This window comes from Embiotoca jacksoni, unplaced genomic scaffold, assembly GCF_022577435.1.
Source record: "Embiotoca jacksoni isolate LCO1_2020_lvr unplaced genomic scaffold, fEmbJac1.0.p SCAF_25, whole genome shotgun sequence".
Taxonomy (NCBI): domain Eukaryota; kingdom Metazoa; phylum Chordata; class Actinopteri; family Embiotocidae; genus Embiotoca; species Embiotoca jacksoni.
The window spans coordinates 3,663,598-3,682,011 of NW_027185376.1; the positions used below are offsets into that span (position 1 = coordinate 3,663,598).

At 41.5% G+C, this 18,414-nt stretch overlaps 2 protein-coding genes across 2 annotated transcripts in view; both read left to right on the forward strand.

The window, feature by feature from the left end:
- Window positions 1-249: 249 nt before the first annotated feature.
- Window positions 250-12,266, forward strand: pxdc1b (PX domain containing 1b). Its single transcript, XM_069159675.1, has 5 exons — window positions 250-991; window positions 8,495-8,586; window positions 8,737-8,854; window positions 8,940-9,051; window positions 9,673-12,266. The coding sequence occupies exons 1-5, from the start codon at window positions 736-738 to the stop codon at window positions 9,794-9,796; spliced, it is 702 nt and encodes a 233-aa protein (XP_069015776.1). The 5' UTR covers window positions 250-735; the 3' UTR covers window positions 9,797-12,266.
- A 1,592-nt stretch (window positions 12,267-13,858) lies between these two features.
- LOC138204418 (protein disulfide-isomerase TMX3-like) overlaps window positions 13,859-18,414 on the forward strand; it is a 34,685-nt gene continuing 30,129 nt past the window's right edge. The window contains exons 1-5 of the mRNA XM_069159676.1: window positions 13,859-13,942; window positions 14,244-14,301; window positions 15,345-15,384; window positions 17,135-17,258; window positions 17,778-17,823. Coding sequence (XP_069015777.1) covers window positions 13,909-13,942; window positions 14,244-14,301; window positions 15,345-15,384; window positions 17,135-17,258; window positions 17,778-17,823 — 302 coding nt within the window. The 5' untranslated portion in view covers window positions 13,859-13,908. The remainder of the gene's footprint in view (window positions 13,943-14,243; window positions 14,302-15,344; window positions 15,385-17,134; window positions 17,259-17,777; window positions 17,824-18,414) is intronic.

The following is an 18,414-nucleotide window of genomic DNA, read 5'->3' on the forward strand; positions in this document are numbered from 1 at the left end:
AGAGAGAGAGAGAGAGAAAGAGAAGCTGTTTGTCCTGATTATAAATTAGGAGATGGGCAGTTTTGTCTTTTGCAGCTCTTTGCATTCCTCGCCTAATAACACCCTGTTGTCAAGGAGGGAGGAAGGAAAGGAGGGAGGAAGGAGAGGGGAGGAAACTGTGCTGAGAGAGAGAGAGAGAGAGAGAGAGAGAGAAAAAAAAAAGCAACTGCTGATCCAGACAGTGTGAGGTTAAATGCTCTGGATTTAGAAATGACCTAGAGGGGAGGGAGATGTAGCTCATACTGCAGACCTAAATTTGAGTTGTTTTTGGACTTTCTTTTTGGGGAACATCTTTTCTATCACATTTCGCCAATGAATGACGCGAAAATAAACTTGTTTTTGGATCGATACTGTCAAACAATTTTTTTTGCAGGGGCGTTATCTTTCACTCTAGATGTTTTTTTTTCTCAAGTCATGCCACGTTTGAGATTACGCCTGTGATGGGTTGAGCAAAAAAAAAAAAAAAAAAAAAACCAGTTCCTCCTCCTGCTTTTACGCGCAGCTGCTGCAGGACTCTGCCGCTCGGAGTGGGCTGACCGAAAAGTTAACGAAAGTTGTCTTTCCCAGTTCCGTTTGCTCGGGTTTTTTTTTTTTTCTTCATTTTAATATTTCCGTGGACCCCCCAACACCCCCGCAGCCTCCTCGTCTGCTGCCCGCCAGCCCGCCCCAGCATGCTGGGCTGACGTCTTGAGTTAAATGGCATCGGCTGTGTTTGAAGGGACGTCGCTGGTCAACATGTTCGTGCGGGACTGCTGGGTCAACGGGATCCGGAGGCTCATCATCAGCCAACGCGGGGAGGAAGAGGAGTTTTTCGAGATCAGGACTGAGTGGTCCGACAGGAACATTTTATACTTGCACCGGAGTTATTCCGACTTGGGGCGGCTGTTCAAAAGACTGGTGGAGTCCTTTCCCGAAGACAGAAGAGACCTCTCCAAGTGTCCGCTGATTGAAGGTCGGTCTGATGGCACGTGACGAAATACGACAGTTATATGACAGTTATATGACAGGAAGTAATGACGAAGCAGTAGCACAGTATCAATATTATCGCAACTGTTGATAAAGCTACATTTAGGGATAAATTCTGTCCAGGGGCGCATCTACTGTAAATGGGAACGGAGGGGAGAGGGGGGGGGGGGTGTAATCAAACTTAAAATTGCTCTTTTTATTCTATTAAAATTAGCAAAAATATTTACTTTACGGTGATCAAAACAGAGAAAAGAAGCAGATACTTACATTTAAGAAGATAAAACATACGAATATTTGGCATTTTTTGCTCAATTAAAGGGTAAAGTTAATTTTCAAAATATTTGTAGATTAAAAGTGCCTTATCTACCAAAAAAAGTTCCTGCTCACCACTAAAATCGTTCCCCACTTTGCTGCAACATAAATGCACCAGCTATTAGATCAGTTTTTAATCTCTTTTTGGATTCCTTTGAAAGTTTAGGTTTTGTATTTTTCTCCTACATCTGAAATATTTATCCAGCACCAGATTCTGCAGAGGAAAACATTGCTTCTGCCTGCACAAGAAAATCCCCTGAAAATTGTTGTTCCTGTTTACGTTCAGCTGCACATAACAGCTGCTGTTTTGTGCTTTTGTGCATTTTTGTGGATTACAGTCAGATGCCGTTACCAGAACAGCTGTGAGGTAAAAAAAAACAAAAAAACATCAAATTTGGGGCATCAGCTTCGGAAAAGATCACACCATAATAGGGCTAGAATAGTATTAAGCCTATGTAAGATATGGTGTTTAAGAAAACTAAATAAAAGAAAAAACATTGTCAAAATAATCTGTAAAGGCTCAGAGGTCATCTGAACTGCTCTACATTTAGGTGTTTGTTTGGACGGGTTAAAAATTAACATGATGCCCTTTAGCATGTCACATTAGCCTGCAGGCAATGTGCTGACAGCATGTTTCTAATTCTTGTCAATATTTAGTATATAAAAAATCAAATTCCACCATGTGTGAGGTCAGCTCTCATGTCTTTGGGGCCTCAGAGTCGGAGTGCCCCCGTTGGGAAATACCTCAACTGCCAAACCAGACTTCCACATGGAAATCTGCTTTTTACATCTGATGCATCAAATTTGTTTAGTAACTGGAGGAGTGGGTGTCACTGGGCTGTTGGTTGCCTGACACTGAGGTCATCACCCCACTCAAAGGCAATGGCAGATGCACTTCTTTACATTATGCACGTCCTCGGTAGGAGGCTGAGAACGACACAGGGAGGACGAGGATGAATCTAAGCTGTCATGTCAGATGTTGCTACTGCGCCTCTGTCAGGCTAAAATGTAGAGATTTAAGTTTGTTATCAGTCGGATATTGTTCTGCTTTACGCTCTCTGACATACTAACCATGTCCATTTCAAATCGGTGTCTCCAAATTTGTTGATTTTAATGTGCTATAAAACTTCTCCTGCTTCTTATGCTACATTAGCACCCATTAGACAATCAGAAAACTTATCATGGAGGTTAAACACCAGATTTTTTTTTCTCTTCAATCTTTTATTAAATAGCATGTTAAGATGTCTGATTATTTTTCCCCTAAAAAAAATAATATTATTTTAAGCAAATACCATAACATTTTTATTTACTATCCATGGAAAAATAACTTAAATGACTCATTGAAAGGCTTTAATATCTGACAAAAGTGAGCTCTAGTTCTCGTGACATCAGATAAAATGAACTGCAAAGTTTTAGGCAGAGTTTTATAGAGTGCAGTGTTTTGCCATCTCTAGCTTTTAACCTAGGTTTGGATCCCACACTGTGGCACCCTGCCACAGATCTGGCAGCGCTCTTTAGCTCACTCTGTGTTTATGATCACCCCCACAGTCGCCTTGGCACTTCCCTTTTGTCCGTCCCCGCTGAGCCTATACAAATGTTTTGGAAACATCCCTTTAGTGGCGACTGGAAATCTTTGCTTCCTGCCCGGGCCCTGAAATAGCTGACAGAGTTGTTGACAGCTCGCTGCGTTGCCTCTGCCAGCACCGTGCACCGTGCAGTGCATTTTGGGAAGAGCCATTTTAGATCTCATGACTCGCTTTTTCACTTCTTTATTCTGTCTGTCGCTCTTCATATCTTGATTACAGCTAAACGATAAATGGAGCTGTGGTGTCGGTGCTGAAGCCGACATCGGTGTTACTTGAGTTGGTTTGATTATTTCATTGATAGTGAAGCACGGGATTAACGAACATCCACCTAATGACCTTTTCTTTAATTCATACCTGTGGTCAATATTTCATTTAGATCCCTTCTAATTGCTGCTCAGATCGAAAAAGAGCTGAGAAAAAAAAACAAAGCTGTGGCCTTTCTCAGTCTACTTGGTCATGTTTTCCCTGTTTCTGAGCTGCACCCAGGCAACAGGGAAAGCGTGCAGAGCTTTACAGACTGATGTCATGAGGAGAAGGAGAGACAGAGAGAAAGACAGAGTGACTGGGAGAGGAGTGGACTTCCCATATTTAGTCCTGCTGCCTCTGTTCAGGCCTCATAGCACTTACCTTACATGTGACCCCAGAGTGAACACGGGCAGGAAGCGATTGCTCACATTCCATGTGAGCTGGATATCATCGAGGAATGTGGACACAGACTATGTCCGAAATCACTCCTGCTCACACTCCCTTCATCAGAAATACTCAGCAGTTTACTGGTGCAGTAGTGGACGTAGTATGAAAAGTGAGCAGTAAATTCAGATTTTAGATTCTTAGGAATCACCCGCAGTTTTTGCATCTACAAAATGTGAAAGATTATATTTGTGGTCATAATCCTTGTACATAAATGGATGTGGTCTGCAAGTCATAAGAGTAAAGCCAATGCAGAAGCACCTCAAGGTGCATTACCACTGATGGCCACCAGAGGATGTATTCAAGAAACTTCTGGTTCCAATAGACTCCCATTCAAAAAGCATTAACTTCTCTCATGAAATAAAAAGTCAGTACATTTTTCCCACAAGTCGTTATGGTGCCATTTGTTAAATCCACTCCTTCTGATCAGTGTTGTGGTGATCCATCTAAAAAGGATAATAATTATAATAATTATAATTAATTAGATATCAGGCTTTAAAGAGAGCTATGCGTTGGGGCTATGACTGGTTTGATTGACAGCCCTGGGGTGCACTTAGGTTGCCGGTATAAGTGGGCAGGCACAGATCCAGCCCTCCTTCCTCCCCAGCTCCATCCTTTCATTTGAATATGATCACTTCTGGCTCCAAAAAACCCCAAGATGGCGGCGGACAAAATGCCAGACTTGAGGCTTCAAAACAGCAGTTAACAAACCGGTGGTTAACATCACTTGATTATAATTTGCATATCATTCTTACTCACAATTTGAGAGACAGACAGTAAATACAGTTCACTCTATAGTAAAATAAGGGAATAAACTGGATGAATTGACAAGCTGTGGATTGTACAACATCCCACTTTTATATGACAGCCTGTGAAGATAATTTAATCTGATGGATGTGTGTCCTTTAACTTCATCTAACCACACAGTTTTAACGGGACACTTGTTTTGCATGCATCTGTTTGCTGTTCTCAATTTGTCATGGAGCGTTAAAGGAGAAGATTGACGCCACTCATTAAAATTGAAGCGAGCATCCAGTTAGCTTAGCATAGCAGCTAGCCCTCCTTTGTCCACAGCTAAAATGTCTACCCTACTGTCATTTTTAAAGCTCACGAATTAGCATATTCGTTTATACTGAAACTGACACGTACGACTGGCATGTTGTGGTTTTCACACTTGGGGAAGTAATTGTACTAATTTAGGGAGATGAGAGATTTTTGTAGTCCAAAAACAGTTTGACCTTCACAGCCACTTCTCTCCACGGTCAGCCCCGTGTTTTGTGCAGGTGAGAAAGGAGCCAAGGTTTGATCTCGCTCTTGTTCTGTTTTTTTGCATGAATTACACAGCTGTTTCTGTCCCTTTTCATGCGAACAACAGAATACAACACGATGATAGCCCTCCAGGAGAGACTATCTGAAAATGTGCGTCATCAACCCCACATCAAAACCGTATCATCTCCCTCATCTCCATCGAGCATAACTTGATCCTAACTGGAAACCAAATTCACCAAGAGGTTAAAAGCCTTCTGTTGAATTATAGGAAACGTGCAGCAGCAGTGTGGCTCTGTTGAGCTTTAATTTAACAACAGCTTAGTGAAAACAGATGTGAACAGTTACAATGCAAGATTAGATCCTGGTTTATGGATTTAAGTAAATAACGGCATAGAAGTATGATCTGAAAACTCAAAAGTAAAAAATTGTCAAAGTAAACATCTGGTGGATAATGAATATTAATGTTTTATACCACCAGACAACACTGGTACAACTGCCTCACTGGGATAATGTGCATATCACATCGCAGCTAGGAAGCAAAGATGATTTTCTTTTCCCTCTTAATGCTTGTTGACCGAAGCATCCAGAAACAACATGTTGACCAAAACCGCAACGAGTTAGCGGTGGAATGATTGAGTGCTCTGCTGCTGATGTGAGCTCATCAGATCCCTGCAGAAAGATAGCTGCGAAATGTGGCGTTTACAACATCTGATGACTGTTTTAGATAATGTGTTTGAGTAAGATGTGGATGCCGGCGACTTCCTGTCATACACATCTGCCTCTGCTGTTTTATTTCAGCTAATATAGTTGATGAAGTGTCTCGTCAACATGGCACGCACGTCACAGACTAATGTGATACGGTGTCTACCTGGTTACAGGTATTTCTGGTATTGTTACATATCTTTTAAATGTGTGTAGATAAAAACAGTCACATGTTCCTCTTAGAAAACTGAGACTGTCAGAAAAATTGTTTTGCTGACAGATAATTGGCATTGAAGCCAACTACACTGATTGAGATAAGACATAATTATTTCTGACACGAGGACCAGTGTGGCCAGGAAGTCCCTGCAGGAAGTAGACTCTTTAAACAAGACGTTGAAGGAAACACCCTCAGGGCTCGCGGTAGTTTTTATGAAGATATATTCCTGAGGACAACCCTGTAGTTGTAACAAACATAGAAAATCCGGGGTTAAACAGACACTGAAATATGTTTCTGAAAGACTGACACGCTCAGTGTATGTATGTGCAAGTGCTTCTGATATTCTCCTGAGACCAGAGTGCTCCCCCCCCTCCCCCCGTCCCCATTGCTTGCTCCTTATTTTGGTGATTTCTCATGTGCCTCGGTGGGAGGAGAGTTGCTGTAGGGGGGAGTCTCCCTGGGGAATCCAGAGCAGCTCTGCAGTTTTGGGTGTCAATATTGATGTGTTTGCGCCATTTCCAAAACTAACCAGTGAAGGTGTTGCAAGTAAAAACCCATTTCAACATCACCCAACTACTTTTATTCAGGTTTGGGTTTGCATTATGAGGAGAGCAGAATAAGCATTCAAATCAGGTCGTCCACAAAAGCATGCTATTATGAAGCCTCTCCTCTCGTATGATGAACATCCTGTACAGTCATCTGATGGCAGCACGTATGTGTTGAATTTAGAGTCTCTAATTATAGTAGGACACGTCTTCAAACTAGCACACCAAAATGTAGTGCTACAGCTCCGTGAAAACAGTCTGAACAATTTAGAACTTACTGTTTGTACAACTGCCTTCTTCTAATGACACCTAGACATCCCAGAGGGCCTCCTGCCGTTCAATAGCTATGGTGGACCGCACTGTAACACACTCATCTAGCCCAGTGTCACGGCAAAGCGTGTAATTCACACGCCTGTCCACCAAAGGGAAGCGTGTTATTGACACGCCCGGTGTGGTTAAGGCTTGAGAAGCACGCATTCCAAACTAGAGGAAGATCACGCGGCGGAGGTCACGTGACAAGGTTCAAAGGCCGCTAAAGTCCCCATCAGGGACGTCCGGTGGCGTTAGTTAGGGTTTTTCACAGAGGAGGACGGGTTTGACGTCTGGGAGGCGACAAAGTCCAAGGTTTGTTTTCCTAACCCATGTGGGTTACCTCATAGTTTTCTTTGACTGAGGGACACTGATGCGTTTAGTAAGGCAATGGAATGTCATTGATTGGCTTCCCTGTAGTGGATAAGTGTATGTATTGCAGGCTTTGCTGTGATACTAGGTTGACTCACCATGTTTACGATATTTACTATTGACACTAGAATTTTAAAAGCTTCGATACAGAAATATCTCTACTGGCAATTGTCCTGAACGGCCTAAAAGTTTAAATGTAGCTGTTCACAAATAAATCCCAATAAATCAGGATTAGTCTTAAACATGAACGGTTCATCACATTGACAGAGAATACCATAAACCCTTAAAGGGACAAACTAACTGTAAGTTAAGCAAAGGGGAGATGATCCGGAAACAATACGAGCCTCAGACTGGAAGAGAGTCTCATTTCGATGATTTAAAAGCCTGATCACTCCCCCACCCCCCCACCCCTCTCCCTCAGGGTATGATGTCATCGGCGGGGGGGAGGGGGTTATTATAAATGGATGAGACTGTGGGTGTGCATCTTGCCGCTTCAGGCTCTCTTACTCAGTACTTCCATGTAACAGAAACCGCTGTGTGACCAGGTTTTGTCTGTAGCACTTAGACGTCAGACGGAGCCTCGTCACTGTGTGGCTGCAGTCTTCATCATTATTCACCTCGCCACATCCCTTTGTCAGCACGGCTGTAAATAATGCTTTCTTTTTGCCGACCGCTCGCTCACGCGGGCGGCAGCCTCGTATCGCTAAATGTGCTGATTTCACGCTACCGCCACCTCCTAAATTACACTCCTGGCTTTATGCGGGATTACCGTGTTATCACAAGACATTGTTCTGCAGCCTCGATGACCACTGTTATTACTCTGCTCTGTTATTACTGCTGTTATGCAAATGGCAGCCGTGAAAATGGCAATTTCAGAGCGTCAGTTTCTCCTGCGCACCGTGTTCCTGCTCTAAAGACAATGATATGTGGTCTATTTTTTCTCCTCCTCCTACGTTAGGGTAAATATCAGGGGCCATTGTTACTAAAAAGGTTACTCCTATAAAAAAAAAAAAAGGACTATCGCCTCCTTTGTTGCATTTGTGGCAACCTTTTTCAAGCCTCAGGACAAATTCAAACCTGTCTGGCTTTGACCTACGCGCGGATACACCCTTTGATGGCGGTAAAGGTCAAAGCCGCAGCCCTTTATTTATTGTCCAGGCACAGAAAATGTTATAGGTGGTATTTTAATTGTGGGAAAGTTTCTTTGGACTCGTTTAGTGCTGATTTTCTGCTAATATTCACAGAGATATTCAGGTTGTAGTTAATTGAGGTTTTAAATTGAATTCGATTTCTGTGCAGTTTTTAATGGAAATCATTGGCATTCATTTTGAAATATTGGAGTTGAATCTAACAAAAGCTTCGCAAACACAGCATCCATTTCAGAGATGTTGTGTTCATTTCATTTTACATGTGAACCAAATAAGCAGCTAAACTCGCATCACCCAAAACCCACCCTACCGAGTACTGAGTCCTTTTATTTGTTGCAGGGCTGGTAAAAATCAAAGAGGCAAGCGACATCGAGGAGAAGTTGAATGAAGTCGAAAGACTACTGAAGAATGCGATCAACATGCCGTGCAAGGTCAGCAATTCAACTAAAACCTCATCTTACTGGAGTATTTACTGAGCATGCCGTGTTGGACGACTTGTAAAAACCTCTTTCCTGTAACTCAGAAGTCGATGTTGCGAAACTTACTGCCCTGTAAAAAAAAAAAAAAACTTCCCTCCCCAGTATTCCAGGTCAGAGGTGATGTTGACTTTCTTCGAGCGGTCACCGCTGGACCAGGTGTTGAGGAATGACAAAGTCCACAGAATCCAGCCCTGCTTTCAGAGTCCCATCAAGATATCGGGTAAAGACGAACCCGCATGCTGACGTCGCCAATGTCACGATAACTCGGCAGGTTGATGTAACGCTGCACTCTTAATACCTCGCAGAAATCATGCGGTCCAATGGGTTCTGTCTGGCCAACACGGAGACCATCGTATTTGATCACAGTCTGCCTGAAGAAAAGGAGAGACCTTCATCCACCGACTCTGTGGAACATACGTGAGCATTGCTAATATTCATGTCTCTTTCCTCGTTTCAGTCTTTGTTACATTTGACCTTCACATAAGCTACTCGGTAAGAAATATTGTAAAAATCTAAATCGATGGCTCATTTTGAGTTTATTTCACAAGGTTTAACTACTTCTGAGTTGATTTTGCAACCAGCTGGCAGCAAACTCAATGCTTCTTGTTTTCCCCACAAAAATGTCCCGTTTCCACGTTTTGCCTTTGAGTGTACAGTAATTGCTTTGATGAGTGAAGAAGTCCTTGATTGTAAAACCCACCTCGGGACCCCCCCCCCCCCTTTCCCCCTCCCCTCCCCCCTCCTCCTTCAGTACTGCACAGGAAGTGTGTCTGTGCACCTCTTCCTTCCCTGGGTGTGCGTAGGAAGCAAAAGAGGAACATATTCCTCACACACGTACTTCACACATCAACACGATTCCACATCACTCACATATGACTAAAATGTTTTGCCACTTCGGTGCTCTGACCTCGTCTCTGTGTGTGTTGATGTCGACCGTAAACACGGGCCTTCGACCTCTTCAAAACGTCAAACCGTTTCCGAGTTTGTGTCACGCGCAACCATCCCGTAGTCTCCTCAGTCTTTTCATTTTCTTGCCAGGTATGAGGATGGGACGGAGTTTTTGCCGATGGAAGCAGACGCGTGTGACGAGGAAACGGAAGCGTATGTCACCAACCTGTCCTACTACCATCTGGTCCCGTTCGAAACCGACATCCTGGAGTGAGGACGTCTCAAACAGATGCCTGTCCATGAATGCGCCATCATCGAGGAATATGGGTGTCGGACTATGCAACGCTGCACAGAGCTGCTGAGTTGTTTAAAAACCTCTTGAGTCGGGCCTGGGTGTACAGCGCGCAGCAAAACACGCATCCACTTTCTGCGACGTCACCGGAGTGCCTCACGAGGAGCCTTACTGTTTTTCTGTGTTAAGACGGCTTGTAAAAGGCTCTCGGGTGATGTAACCCAACCTGTCGCGGCCTCAGTGTTCAACAACGTTTTTAAACCTGCTGCTCGGCCTTTAAAAGAAAGGAAATCTACTATATCTGTGGTTTTGGAGCGTGACTGCGACCGGTGGGGACGGCACATCAGCTGAAATTTGGACCGTTCAGTGCATCCTTGTTGAATTTTTAATGACTTGTTTTATCTTCTTTTTTGTTGTTATTTTCGTACGGACGTCGACCCGGGTTGCGATGCACCTTACGTAAATGCCTCAGTGAAGTGTTACCCCCTCCCCTCCCCCCCCAAGTGTCACCACTCTGCTGTTTGATTCCTGAGGGGGAAAAACAGACATCTGTCATGAAACTTTGTGTATTTTTTTGAAGTGCAATTTCCACCAGCATTCATCTAGTTGTTTTTGTGTACCAGCTTAAAACTCATTGGAAAATTCCTATTTTGTTGCTGTGACACGCAGCAGGTTCTTTGGCATGATCGTACCCTGAGAACCAAGTGAAAGTAAACTACACGAGTTTTGACAGAGACGTACAAACATGAGGAATTGATGAGAAAAGAACAGAAATCCTCCTCTGTGACAAACTGTTGATGGTGCATTGAGAAAGAATTATGAAGCTTTTAATGCTAACAGACTCCTCGTGCTTCTGTTTCACTTGTTTCTTGGGCTGCAGTCAAATGAAAGAATATGAAATAGAATATGAAATCAATATCAAGTGTTATTACCATGATGTTGCAACGCTCTCTTTCCAAAGCGACAACCTGATGCTGCCTATTCTGGATGTTTGTGAGAATTATTTTTTTTTTATGATGTTTTGTCTCAATTAGAATGTAACTGTAGCTCGTGATGTCGCTCATTTTATGTTACATGAACAAATAATTTGATTCATTAGGGAAGAGACTGAGACTCACAGCTTGTTGTTACCGTCTGACGAGTGATGAAATGGGGCAAAAGAGGCTTTGTTTAGCGGGTCCATTGAGGTCATTTCTGACCCGTTGTGTACGCTGACATGAGTGGGTTCAGGCAGACAGCTGACTGCAGCCCTCAGTGAATGTAGGAGTCCGCGGCTCGGCCCCGCGACGGTGGAACAAGTCCTCTCTTTATCGAAAGAAGACAAACGAGCTTGCTGTGCTAAAACTTTCTATAGTGAAAAGTTGTGAAAAAAAAAAAGAAGACAAACAGTTGATTAAAATTCACGTCTTTTGTATGTTTTATGGGCCCCTCCTCACATAGGTTTTGAATGCATCTGAAAGGCTGTAAATGTATATTTGTGCAGGGTTAACTGTCATTGTTTTTGTCCCCGCATGGAGCCTTCACGACCTTACAATGTAGGCTAACAGCTTGAGTCCAGGTTCCTGCCCTTCTCAACACAAAAGCATTCAACCTCTCACAAACTTGGCACATAAGCCTTCAGCAGAACCTCCGCATGAGTCTATTTAGTAACACAGTCATGATCACTACTCACTCCGTGAGAAAGTACAGCTCTTTCACAGGGTACAAAAATGATTTCATGCTTTTTTGTTGTTGTTGTTGTTCTTTTCTCCAAGAATGAAATGTTGAATATTCTTTGAACATAAAGGTTTCTCTTTGAAACAACAACTTTATGATTTCATAAGAAGAGAGTGGAATTCCTGATTTATGTTTTTGTGACAAAGTCAGATTTTGATCAGATCTAATGAGACGTCTGCCTGTCCCATAACTATTTTTTTTAAGCTTATTGCAATTATTACAACAACAACAACAACAACAACAACAACAACAACAACAACAACAAAAATAAATAAAAATCCCTTCACAGTCTCCATGGAGTTATGGGGTTGAAATGGTACTCAACCGATTCAATGCAGTGAGGGGAATGAGTAGGAAGAATGCTGGTACTCCAGTTTCAGTGAAATTTTAAAACACATCAATACACCCGTCTTGCCAGCAGAGGGTGCTAAAGAGTCAAACGAGTGACAATACGTGACAGATAATATGAAAACAACAGATTTTATTTATTTTGTAAACTTCAGTCACTCTCTGTGAAACTAACCGTTATACGCCTTGTTATGTATGGTATGTTTACGTGCTCATGTCGTATGTGAGATGTTCCCTCTGTGGTGTAAATATGTCAAAATGAAGTTAATCTTAATTATAAACTTTGGAGATGACGTGTATGATGAACATGTTTGATAACTTTAAAGCGCTTCAGTATTGGATACAAATTATTACTCCAAACAAATAAATATGTTTTCAATAAAAGAAATATTCATGTTTTTTTTTTTGTGCTTGATGGAATTACACTTGATCATGGATAGTGATAAAGTACATACAAGTTCTGTACTTAACTACAATTTTGAGGAGGTACTTTTACTTTACTTGAGTATTTCCATTTGACACTGCTTTATACTTTTACTCCACAACATTTCAGAGGGAAATATTGTACTTTCTACTCCACTACTGACACGATCTGACAGGTTTAGTTTACAGAAGATTTAACACAATAAATAGTATAATACGTTTTTAAAATACAACACATCATTAAAGGTTAAATCTGTTTGCCTTCTATCATCTTACAAATATCAGTGTAGTTGGAGTTGTTAACAGCTCCATCAAATACAGATTTTTTTTTTTTCCTCTAAACTTCTATCATGGTTTCATTTCAATAAATGTTCAAATGATCTGATATTTTAGTTTTTTCTTCTTTCCTCTCAAGTTAATGATGATGTCACGTATAATAATATATCAGTCCAAAGGGGGACCAAACCAGGACTTCTACTTTAATACTTCAACTACGTTTTGCACATGTACTGTATTGATACTTTTACTTAAGCCTCTGAATACTTCTTCTACCACTGACAATCAGTACTGTATGATATGAAAATATACCATAATATTGATATTGTTTTTACTGAAGAAGGATTTTGAAGCAGGTCTTAACTTGTAATAGATGATTATGCTGTAATACTACTTAAATCTGTGTAGTAAAGGATATAGTCAGTAAAAGGCTTGGCCTGTGGCCTCTTATCATAGAGGGACATCTTGTGGTGGGTATTGGTAGTATCAGTATCACTTTAACTTAATACGGTTAAATCCAGGTTTGTGTCGAATATTTACAACTTCAAGGAAACAAAAACCTAAATTTTTTTTTTAAATAGGCATTCAATCCTGGGGCCATGTTCATCACTGAATACCCGGTGGTTTCACTCTGGAGTCATGTTCAAACAAAAAAAGCAGGAAAAAAATATTGTTATATCTTAAAAAGAAATTTGACTTAACATTAAAATACGCAGCTGTGTATATTTAGATCACATGAAACACAAAAGATGATCACCATGTCATCCATTTCTCCATTGTTAATAGCCTATATAAAAAGTGGACATCGGTTAAGTAGAAATTTAAACGTGCATAAAAATGCACAATAGTTAAACGGTAAATTAAATAAATATATATAATGACGAGTAATGTTAAATAAAGAGATAAATAAAGAATATGAAAAAAAATAAGTGCCGCTACTGTTTCAGCAGTTTATTAGTGATTAACACAGAAAAATAAGACGTTTTTAACGTCATATTTTAACGCTAAGGAAATAAATATTTACATAAACATTTGAACTATGTGGCGGTTTTAATTGTTTTCTGTTGTTGAGACGGTTGGATTTAATAAATGAATCGCTTGCGCAGTTCTTCACCTGTACATTTACCTGTATGGTAATTTGGCCATTACGTCAACAAGATTTAACGGTGCGCACAGAAAACGCTTTTGAAAGCTCAGATGTTTTTAAAAAAAAAAAAAAAAAAAAGTGTTGATGTCTAAAAGCTTTTCGGGAGGCTGCGTCAACCCGCGCATGCGCAGACGGGACTGCTTTAGCAGCTGTATTTCCTGCTTGAACGTTTCCCCTCGAAGCCATGGCAGAAGTGAAAGCTTCCCTGATTTATGGCGGTACGTTCACTTTTTTTTAAAATTTATTTATTGCACGGTAGACGCCGGGACTACACGCGCTAACCGCGGCGTCCGTTGAAACGAGCTTTTTAAAAGCCCGCTGCCGCTGAAGCTGGAGCCCTGTTAGCCGGGGCGACAGCTTTAGCCGGGGATGCTTCAGTCATGAGGCTTCAGGCTCGCATAGCTGGAGGAGAATGGAGGCTCGCAAACGCTCCGGCTCAGATAAACATTGCTCTCTTGTCTGATTCCTGTGCCCTTCTTTTTTTGTTTGTTTGTTTGTTTGTTTGTTTGTCTTTTGCAGTAATAGCTGCTTTCCTGAGTTCAGCGGTGCTCGCGTTTGTTGAGGATCTAGATGACACGTAAGTGATGCTCTTACTTCCATGATTCAGCTTCCTGCTGCTGCTGCTGCAGCTGCAGACACGGATCATGTGCTGCAACTTCTCTGCAAAGGATGCAAAATTGTCCCAATTTACCCTTAACTTCCGGTAGCGTGGCTGTTTTTCTAACTTGACCAAACGCTCCCCAGAGTTTGAAGGTTACAAAGATACGCGGGGTCACGGAACAACAGAAGCAGAAATCTGCTTTCCTCTCTGGTTTCCTGTTTCACTCTTGCTTTCTGATGTGGGTGCAAAGTCTCTGTGGATTAATGTCTCTCATGTCTGATGGAAATCCTTGTTGTCTCTCTTTATATTTGTGGAGGCTTTTACAAACTTCTTAACCTTTTATTTGACCTGCAACGATCAGTCCAGTAGTAACTGCAACTTAAGCAACATTTTTGTACATCAAACACTTGTTTTAGACCTTTTTTTTTTTTTTTTTTTTTTTTTTGGGGGGGGGGGGGGGGGCTTCAGACACACAAATATGAGAATATGATGTTTTGTCTTTGTCACACACTGAATATTATTTGAGTTTTTAAATGTCTGTGTCTGACAACGTGCACGGACAATTCTATCTTTCCTATTTATTTTATTTGCCAGGCCATTTTATTAAAAGATAATCAGTCATTTGTCACACCGTACTGCAGCTTTTACTGTATTTCTTATTCTTTATTTTCCTATGTAACGTCTTACCATCGATATTTTGCTTTTACATTTTGTCCCGATGTACATTGAATTGCAGAAATATTCAAATAAACTTGCCACGCCTTATTTTAATCAGTAGGTTTAAAAACAGTGCAAATAATCAGTGGCTGCATCCTCGATGACAATTTATGCTTTTATCTTCCATGTAGCTGCTGCAGTAATTGTTGTTCTGCCCACTGTGGTATTGTTTTTTTTGTTGTTGTTGTTTTTTGGGTGGACTTTATAATGTGACTCATTCAGTGTGCTGTAATGTGCAGGTCATTATTAGGACTGTGTTTTAACTGTGTTTTTTGTTTTTTTTGTTTTTTTGTGTGTGACAGATTTAAAGACACCAGAGTGAACGACATCTGGTTGGTTGATGTGAGTCTGATATAACACACACACACACACACACACACACACACACACACACACACACGTATACACACACACACATACATACATACACAAACACCCCCAAACTAATCTGGTCCATTGAGCGACGGTTTACTTCACATCCAGCCCTCCACTGTCTGGATCATCCCTTGCGGAAGCGGCAGCCGTCGCGGTGGGATGCAGTGAGGAAAGGAGGGAGGGAGGGGAGGGGGAAAGGGTGGAGGGGGGGGGGGGGGGGGTCGCAGACTGTCCTCTGTGTTTGTGATTAGTAGATGAGAAGTCATGCGTGCCGGGCAAAGCCAGGGGGCCTCCGAGAGATTTATATCGGGAGTTTTGCCCATAAAAGCAAATCCAGCTCCGGCAACCCAAAGTTGCTTTCGCTGCTAGTTTGAGCTGCGAGAGCGAGTTCTGACATTCGATAGAGATTTAATCTGTTGATGTCGTGATTTCATATACAGATGCATTTGTTAGAGTTTTGTATAAGTTACTATAAAGTAAATATGACAAATCCACGATCAGAGGAGTACATTTAGTGAATAAGCAAGTTCTGCTCAACACTAACTCAGTTGTGCTTTTATTTTGAATTACTGGCGGCAACTTATGAGTGTAAATTTGCAACTTTCTACTAATTAACATTTTAACTAGTCTTTTTCATAATAACTAAATTAAATTGCTTTGTGGAATATGAAATGCTCTTCATCTGACAGTTCTGCAGCTTTCTTGCAGTCTCAATAGTCACGCGCATCTTTCACTGTAATGGTTTAATTATAATCAGTTCCAGACAGCAGTCAGTAAACAAGTTTATTATGTGTAAAGAAATAATTTTGTTTCGCACTGGAATTCGACTTCACGTCTACACAGCAAATTCACATCTTCGGAATAGACTCCCTGTGAGTTCAAATCAACTCGATTTGCTTTGTACATGTGAGATCATCGAATCCACTCTGAAACAGAGTGAAAGGAACTCTTTTCTAGTTCGAGTTGATCTTTTAACACTTTTCAGGAGTTGAACTTGAGAGAGATATCTTGAAGCTTGTTGTTAGCTTAGCTAGAGTGAGTCTTTCTGTGGCCCGCCGGCCCAGAATGCAACGGGGAGGGGGCTTAACAATCACAGCACACGCTGTCGCCAACACACACACACACACACACACACACACACACACACACACACACACACACACACACACACACACACACACACACAGAGGCTGTGTTCCAGATGACGTACTGCCTTTAGCACACTAACATATAGTACTCTTATTTGTTAGAAGACGTACTTGAGAGGTGCTGGGTAGTGTTGTCTCAAATCGCACGTTGCTGTTCTGCACTTAACCGTAAATAACCGGAACATTTGAATGCATCACCTGCCAACATGTCTGCTGTCCTTGATCATATTTACTCGGAAGTGATTGTGTTTTCTTGCCCTCTATTTTTACACCCATTGTAAATATACTAATGGCTTTTGTCCAACATCAGTGCACAAATATGCCATTTGTAACACAGTCACAGTGTCTCCACGTTATCCCGTCGCCAAGGTTACCTATATAGATCACCTATGACTCAAGATAAACACTCCTACATGTGCTTGTATCATCATATGTTTATGGTTCAGTCTGATTTGCAGGCTGCGTCTCGTGGTCCACAGCAGAATCCAAAAGGGCCGTTTCCGGTCCGCAGGCCGCTGGTTGGTCAGGCCCGATCTGAACAATGCTTTTCCTCCTGTTGTCTCTTTCAGTTCTATGCTCCGTGGTGCGGTTACTGTAAAAAACTCGAGCCGGTATGGTATGACGTGGGAGCCGAGCTGAAGAGCTCCGGGTCGCCGGTTCGGGTGGGAAAGATGGACGCCACCGCTTACTCTGGTGAGTAAATCACGAAGGAGCTTCATGTCTTCTCTCAGAGCTCGTGTGTCTCCAGGTGATTATTTCCTGTGCCAGAGACAAAGATTCACCCTCATCCAAAGCGCGATGATGCTGGCTATGTATACTTTCATTATTGCGGCATTACTGTGATGTATTATTGGTGTAGTAACAGTTGCCTTCTTCACCTCATCTCCATGATTTCCATCATATAACAATAATTTTATAGTAGAAAATTGATTAAGTGAAAAACACAATCCTGCTGCCTCTGATTCTGCTTGTTAACCCTTCTGTGACCCATATTCTCCAGTTATTTTCTTAAATTTTTCAGACAGATATTCCTAACTTTTTAAGTCCGACTAGATGAGGAAGGTATTTGAATCTTTTCAGAAGACGACAACAAGATACTTAAATCTCCCAAAAACAAAGACGATTCTCGAGATTTTAGGTTTCGGTGTTTAAAAAATTACCATCGTGTATTTTCTCGACTGAGATGCTGACGTTTATTTTCTTGTTTTGCAGGAATGGCCTCAGAGTTTGGCGTTCGCGGTTACCCTACAATAAAACTGTGAGTGTCACTCCTTAGTTTTGCGTAGCAACGACTTTTGTCGTCCTTGCACCCGACTTTTCACTGGTTTTCACACTGTTTGATTTAAAACTGTTTTAATTAGAAACCTGCAATTTCCTAAAAACAAATCTTGAACACTGCGTGCGGTTTTAAATAGATTTAAAAAAAAAAAAAAATCCACATATGATTAATAGGCTGCAGTATATAATTTTTCCAATACATTACTACGTCTTTGAGGAGCTTTTCAGATTTAACCTTCAAAACTGTGTCAGTGAAGCATTGATTCAACTTTATAGTAATGTTAGGCTGTAGTTTGTGAATTAGTTGTGTATTATAATATATTATATACTTCATTAGTTTGTCCCCTCCCTCTCAACCGCCTGCGTGTAAGCATCTTTACATCAGTTTGTGTTGTGCCATTATCGAGATCCGTTCTCCCACTGCTGTTTGAACCCTTGAGGTCCGGCCTGTGGAGATGCCCTTAGATAGCTCATTCAGGAGGGAATCCGGTGTTGTTGTGTTTTCCTCAAGGTATAACTAAGTGACAAACTGCGGTTCACACATTTTGAACTTAAATTTGATTAAGCTCAG

Bases quoted from the DNA above. Each gene is read 5' to 3' on its own strand.
- pxdc1b (XM_069159675.1), top strand. From the start codon at position 736: ATGGCATCGGCTGTGTTTGAAGGGACGTCGCTGGTCAACATGTTCGTG. The intron at 8,587-8,736 runs GTCAGCAATTCA...TTCCCTCCCCAG, and splicing joins CGATCAACATGCCGTGCAAG to TATTCCAGGTCAGAGGTGAT. The intron at 8,855-8,939 runs GTAAAGACGAAC...AATACCTCGCAG, and splicing joins GAGTCCCATCAAGATATCGG to AAATCATGCGGTCCAATGGG.